Source organism: Hemibagrus wyckioides, linkage group LG22, assembly GCF_019097595.1.
Source record: "Hemibagrus wyckioides isolate EC202008001 linkage group LG22, SWU_Hwy_1.0, whole genome shotgun sequence".
Taxonomy (NCBI): Eukaryota; Metazoa; Chordata; class Actinopteri; order Siluriformes; family Bagridae; genus Hemibagrus; species Hemibagrus wyckioides.
This window is the reverse complement of record NC_080731.1, coordinates 7,647,684-7,655,073: the sequence shown is the minus strand read 5'-3', so window position 1 is coordinate 7,655,073 and position 7,390 is coordinate 7,647,684. Positions and strand designations below refer to the sequence as shown.

Genomic DNA, 7,390 nt, shown 5'->3' with positions numbered 1-7,390 from the left:
GCGCCCTGAGTCTTTGTAAAAGTGGCCCCAGCAGACACTCACGCTGACTTCAGACCAAGCTAGGCAATCAGAGTATTTACCACAGTAAACAATACTGGTCTACACCTTACTACAAAAGTGTAGTCATTCACAACACTCAAACCTGCCTCACTTTTATACTGAACTAATTGCTTGAGTCAGAGCTGCTATAGCCTCTGAAATAATTAATGCTTCATGTGCAGTTCTGGATGGAAACATCACCTACAGCTCCAGAGCTACACACACTCAGTAATAACCAAACTGCACTTTTCCCTGTCACTGGAGTGACAGCATGAAGGGCACATTTAGTTTTTAGTACATTTAGTACATGGGAACTATTACACATAATGGAAGGTACATAATTTGGACTCAAATCCCACTTAAAACTAATTAAAAGTACAATACACAACCACGTTCCTAGCTAGGCCTACAGTTTGGTGACTTGATCTATGAAAATGTGCTCACATCATGCATAATATCCCCGAAATTATAGATAAGTACTGAGCATTTATATCCAAATGCACACATATAAACACTATGACTTTGTTTAGTACAGCAAAATCTAATGTTCTGTAGATCACGGCCCAGTTTTCCAAAAAAAGGAATAGGAAAAGAGTGTTTTCAAGGTGATGAAGATTTAATACCAATGCTTTGGGGAAACTTCAGTCCATACTAATTAATCTTATTATATCCTGCAACTAATAATTAATATGAGCAATGTATAAAGGTGTTCATGTTTAAGGTTTAGAGAGTGATGAGTTAAATATTGTTAATACGGCAGCTTGTCCGATAAGATTTCATTCAGGAAAAATAAAATAAAACGCAATTTGCTCTCGCTCCTTATACTTCTACTTGAGCTTTGGTTGACTTAATAACTATCCCACCCTATAACCAAATTTTAATAGTGTTTAAATTAAAAAAGTGAATATAAAAATCTGACATTTAAAAAGAAAAAGTTTCCAAAATGTGCCCGACGCGTTGAATTTACTTCGTACGTCAAACTTTTATTGTTCAAATATTCCTGAAGATCTACATATGGCGTTGCTCGATACATCATTTATTTTTCAGTCAGAACGACAGGACACATAAAGTCCGATATAGATCATTCGGAGTCGACAGTGTAATTTTCCTCTTTTTTACTTCAGCAATTAAAGATAGTACACAAAAGTGGCAGGTCGTTGGACAATAAATAATAAATTATTTTTGTAATATAGGAACAAACAAAAAAAAAGATCTCCGCTGTATGACCCGACATATTAACTTAAAACTATACACATCTTTGGGAAATAATAATAATAATAATAATAATAATAATAATAATAATAATAATAATCTCGGACGGACACATACACGTAAATTTCCCACGCAGCTTGTGGTCGAATAGAGGTATACCTTGTTGCAATGCTTTAGTAGCCTACTTGGGCTTTTTATGATACCATATAAGAAAAAAAAAAAGAAAAGAAAAAGCGGTAGGCCTAATAAAAGCGGTTAGACTCGGCTGCCAGGCCGTCCTCACACTTTCAATGTTCAGTGAATAAATCTCAGTTCATGTTGTTTTAGAGAAACCGATTGACGAGTCAGCAGTTTGTTTGGGCCGCTCATGCTGCGCTGTACGGATATAGAGTCCTCTTAGGTCACATTTTCCTATGAGGCTGATTTGTCCAAAAAATAATATATATCAAAAACGCCTTGGGTTGTTTGGCAAAAAAATATAGCCGACCAGTTCCACCTGTCCCTGCGTAATGCAGGCCTAAAAGTCGGAGGAAAGGACATTTTGACATTTCGGACCCGGTGTCGGTCTACTTCCGCCGGATGTTAGCGACTTCCGGTAACGCTCGTCTTCTCGGGAAGTGTCTTTTCGCTAGAGCGCCTTTTCGTTCCCACGATTGTCATCACAGTGTATAAACGCGACCATGGGCTTGTTTGGATAGAGAAGCCCAACGGAATTGGAGGTCTGTCGGTGTTATTCGGGGGTGTAGCCTCGGTGAAACAGGGACTCGACGACCCTCGTTTTTGCCTCCGATTGTGGAAAGGAAGATTAATCCGAATCGTCTAAGCCTCGATGGGACTGGCCACCATGCTGTTTGGTGTATCTGGCAGTTGCGAGGACATGGACGCTACTTCACTCCCTGTTGAATTCGAGCCTGGTCCTCCTTCAGAAAAATTCACCTAGAATAAACAAAGCTATTATTATTATTATTATTATTATTATTATTATTATTATTATTATTATTGTTGTTGTTGTTGTTGTTGTTGTTGTTGTGTCTGCAAATTGTGTCTATAGTTGTCAAAGCTGCGCTTTTACGCACGGAAATTACGCGCTCTCACCAGTTGCTGAAAAGCCGGTTGGTCGATGTCGCTCTGCAGTGCAAAATCGCTAAGGACCTTCCAGGGTGGCTGATAAGTCTGCACTTCCACAGGGTTCGCCTGTAATCCGCCGTCGTGTCTCTCTGGACTGGTGGCAACCATTGGAGTTCCCGTCATTCCTTGGATGTTCTGCAGAAAGCACAAAAAGACAGCATTTTTAGTAAAGAAAAGGCGTGCAGTGTCAATTACTGCGCATGCACATTCAAGCTTGCATCTACATCCTGAAAGATTCACGTGACAGGGTTTTGTTTTGTTTTGTTTTGTTTTGTTTTGAGCATTCGCACTCACCGTCTTGTCGTTGGTTTGCTGCTGCTGGAGCTGCTTCATCAAAATACTGCGCTTCTTGTCTTTGCAGCGCTTGTTCTGAAACCAGACACGGATGACCCGCGGGCTCAGGCCCGTCATCTCCACGAGCTGCTCCTTCATGAGCGCGTCGGGCCGCGGGTTCGCGTTGTAGCACGTGCGCAAAGTGTGCAGCTGCTTCTCGTTAAGCACCGTGCGCACGCGCGTCGTCTTCTCTGGCTGCTTGTGCACGTGCGGGCGCAACGCAGGCTGCCGCGCCGAGATTGGCTCTGCTACAAAAAAACACACACACACACACAAACAGACGCCAAAATGCAATTAGGTCAATAAATATGACAGGTAGTTTTAATTTCTGTAAATATGACAGATGAGAGCTTCCTCATCCAAGGATCGCAAGACGGGGAATTAGACTAACAGGGTTAATTAATGTAAATGCGACATATATTTTTGTGATAAACAAGCTGCATATAAACACAATATGCCAAAATAGATGAGAAATGTCCAAACGATAATATTGAAGCTATTAAGAATGTGAAAACATTGTTCAAACAGGCCATAGTGTCTACATTTTACGCGTGTGAACAAAATTCTGTTGTTAGTTTACTGTTTGTCAATTATATTTATCCAGAACTGATCCGTGCGCAGATCAGAAAGTCCTGCTTCCTTCCCTACTGAAATTTTGTGAAATTAAATTTTAAAATTTATGCCCAATTATTTTGGCTGGTATGTCAATCTTTGCTCGCAGTTTTGGTTTTTGGCTATAGTGCATTTCATGCGCTCCCGTGGACCAATGCGTCACATTTATGAGACATGATTAAACAAGCATATACACATGTTTAAACTTTCACATTACACTTTTAGAATCACTATGTAAACTACTTACTTGTCTAAACAATTTAAAATCTAAAGGCTTATATCGCCACATATCACCTGTCAATCAATCAAATGGTTTACTGCATCATTTCTGCAAACATAACCTTGCTAGCAAACACATTCATGACATTCAGCTTTTAATGCATTCAGTAATACACTGGACATGTCGGGCACAACAAAACTGTCAGTGTAAACAAATGCAGCCGCTTACTGTATCTGGAGGACTTTGGAGAAGTGGAATAAACCTGTGTAGACTGTGCTCTGGGAAAATTGCCCTGAATTTATGTCCAAATAAATCTACCAGAATATAAATATTATTTACTAAATATAGGCGAAATTCAACTGCAACCAGCTAGGTGGGATTTAATGCATCTAAAGTTTTTATTAACATGCATGTCTAAATATTTAGCGATTTCAAACATCTGTAAATTCGTTTAAATCATGCATTTTTTCCCTAAATAATATACACAAGCCTGCAGTTTTTTAATCGCATGGTTGGCTGTGGACCAGCGGAAGAATATCACTTTCATGCATGAATAGCCGAATTCAATAGCACTCAAACTGTAGGAAAAATGAAACGTGCAATGTTGACAAACCACTGACAACAGCCTGTTAGTTTAGTACCCTTTTCATTTGCGGGCTGATATGATAATCATCAATTTATTTTTCCATGACAAAGTTCCGTTATCCTCCAATAATTCTCAGAACACAATAACTATTCATATTGATCTAAATAATAGGCTATTTGCTTTATCAATAGTTCAGTCAATATATAAGTAGGATAGTTTATTAAGGATAATCTATTTAAAAACTCAAAATGAAGCTGAAGTATGATTTCAAGCCTTTTTATTTAAAAGATTAAACAACAAAAAGAAAATACCTCGTGCATTATGAACAGTCAGTCTGTGCTTCAAGATTCAACCAAGCAACTAAGATCAAGTAAAACAATAATATAATATAAAGCTCTGGCATGTCTAGAAAAGTTGCCGGAAGAATTTTGGCCAAAATTGACGCACTAAACCACCTATTACTTAACTTCCACAACGCGTTTAAGTAAAAAGTAAAGACAAAAGTCTAAACTGAAAGACACATACTCCTCAAGTTCGTGCATTGCAAGAGTGAAGTAAGAAACATTATTCGCTGGAAGTCATGTCATGCTGCACGCCTTAAAGCTGAAATAAATAAGTTTACCTGCCATCTGTAAGGGCCGGGCCGGGTGCAGGGGGCTGAGCGGCTCCCCGGGCGCCATGCTGGCTCTCTCCACCACGTCGTGATCGGCTCGGCAAAATAGGCCGTCCTCCCGCAGAGCAAACTCATCGCCCGGGATCAACTGCCTGCTGCACGCCACGCACCGGAAACACTCCACGTGATACACCTTAGCGCGAGCGCGCATCACAAAGTCGTTCTTGCTGAAACCGATGTTGCACTTTGCGCATTTGATTCCGTAGAGTCTGGGGAAAAAATGAGGCTCGAAGTTCAGGGTACAGGAAGCAGAATAGGAAGTGTGCTCCACATCCTTGAATTTTAATATAATAATTGAATAAAGTATATGCTTGGAAGAAACATAAAATCAATAAGAAACACAGCAACACATTATTATTAGTATTATTATTATTATTATTATTATTATTATTATTATTATTATTATTATTATTATTATTGCACTAGCCTATTATATCTGAATAATAATAATAATAATAATAATAATAATAATAATAATAATAATAATAATGAAGTTTATATAGAATGCTAACTGGTAAATCGTTTGTACGATAAAACATCTGACACGATAAGTATTTAATCCATCAAAATTATTAAATGATTAACTCAATAATTAAATTTCTCTTTTTGTTCCTTTAAGACACCATCTTTAAGTAGAATATGAATTTTTATAGTTTGTAGCAATTTGTTGTCTCGCCCTGCGCGTGAGCACACAGCATAATTACACTAGAGCTCCACTGCATTAGCATATAGGTGCAGTGGTGTAAAGACGAGGGAGAGGGCACGAGAGTGACAGCGTGAGCTCGAGCCGCAGGTTCTTCACTAAATCATGAGCTCCTTTTTCTTCTTCTTCTTTTTTTAAATCCTTAAAACTGTGTGGCTCAACATGTCTGTCTTACCTGATGTAGTCACGTTTACAGTACGTCTTGCCGTCCCGGACAAAGCAAGTGCATGACTCGTCCAGATACTGGTTACACTCCGCGCATTTGAGACACGCCGCGTGCCACTCGAGGTCGGGCGCCACGCGCAGGATGTACTGGTCGTGGATCTGATTCCCGCAGCCCACGCACAAAGAGACCAGGCGTTTCTCTGCACACCAAACACAAACAGAAACATGTAAGGAAGTTGTTAAAAATGTATTCGCTATTTTGTTATTGATAAAAACATAATGTTTGACTAGAACAAGCGTTAAATAATTTCGTGCAATAATGCGTAATTACAGTTTAATAATAATAATAATAATAATAATAATAACAGTAAAACGTAATAATATTGTCCATGCCATTGCCAGTTACTGAGAGTTTAAAAAATAATAATAATAAAGCCATATTTTATTTTTGGAGAACTGGGAAAACAAAACAAAACAAAAAAAATAAACAAAAAACCTCAGTGTCATACAAGAGTAAGCTTTTCGTTTCAAAGACCACAAAGCAATACTTAATCTCCGAAAACATGCTCCATCTTTACATAAGCGTAACAAAAAGAGTTAAACAACTTACTTTTTGGTGGGTCCCCCATGTCTCCCATGTCCAGAAAGTAAGGCGGTGTTAGGTCCACTTTAAAACCGGAGCGCAGGCCCGTAGTGCCCGTGGTTTCTGGAGAAAAAATAAGACTGCGGCTCCGAGGTGTAAAACTTCCCGAAATCGAGATTAGAGTTCGGGCAGTATGTGTGTGTGGGTGTGTGTGTACATGTGAGTGTGTGTCTGAGCTCCAGCGCATCGAGGGGCCGCTCCTGTCCGTATCTCTTGTCTTGCTCTCTCAAAACTCCGTCGGCTCCGACTCTTCTCTCTCTCGCCATTGGACTGACGTAGGACAGCCACACGTCACGCTCACGCGCTGCTGATTGGTTGTGAAAAGGAGCGAGCAGCATGTCTCATTAGCGCAGCGCGAGCGCTTACGGGAGCCGCGCGCTCCCGTTACTGCCTTTATTTCGAGCTTTAATTTGTCCGATTTGGAAATGGGCCTGCACTGAATTATATATATATATATATATATATATATATATATATATATATATATATATATATATATATATATTTATATATATTTATATTTATATATATTTATATATATTTATTTATTTATTTATTTATTTAAAATTAAAGAAGGATATTTATTAATCATCAGAGATGTATATATATAGCCTAGAATCGGCGTCCTAAATATATTTTGCAGTTTGCTTTGCGTGCAATAATAATGATAATAATAATAATAATAATAATAATAATAATAATAATAATAATAATAATAATAATAGAAGAATAGCAGAATGGGAATATGTATTATTATTATTATTATTATTATTATTATTATTATTATTATTATTATATAACAAATATTGATATTAAATACCAGTACCTACAGGTTTATTGGGACATGATGGCGCATAACATACGATACTATGACTATAAGCGCGAGCAAATTTTTTTTCTCAATAATTGCAATACTTTAACAGTTCATATACTTCTGTCCTTCAGCCGATGTGTATTTTCTTTTTCTTTTTTCTTTTTCTTTATTTTTGAAAGTTTACAGCAGCCCAGGCTGCAGGTCTGTATATAGGGGCAGGCACACGCCTAATGACTGAAATCCATGGCACGCTTCTGGGTTG

The 7,390-nt window shown here is 38.2% G+C and overlaps 1 protein-coding gene across 2 annotated transcripts; it reads right to left on the bottom strand.

Moving 5' to 3' along the window:
• Nucleotides 1-1,001: 1,001 nt before the first annotated feature.
• On the bottom strand, nucleotides 1,002-6,571 carry isl1a (ISL LIM homeobox 1a). 2 transcript variants are annotated; one of them, XM_058374634.1, is made up of 6 exons: nucleotides 6,282-6,571; nucleotides 5,682-5,871; nucleotides 4,753-5,012; nucleotides 2,674-2,957; nucleotides 2,347-2,514; nucleotides 1,002-2,187 (listed from the first exon to the last, which is right to left on the bottom strand). In XM_058374634.1, the coding sequence occupies exons 1-6, from the start codon at nucleotides 6,499-6,501 to the stop codon at nucleotides 2,071-2,073; spliced, it is 1,239 nt and encodes a 412-aa protein (XP_058230617.1). In that variant the 5' UTR covers nucleotides 6,502-6,571; the 3' UTR covers nucleotides 1,002-2,070. The 2 variants fall into 2 exon arrangements, with proteins under 2 accessions (XP_058230617.1, XP_058230616.1); XM_058374633.1 differs by having other exon boundaries at nucleotides 2,674-2,960; nucleotides 6,282-6,570.
• Between the last annotated feature and the right edge of the window lie 819 nt (nucleotides 6,572-7,390).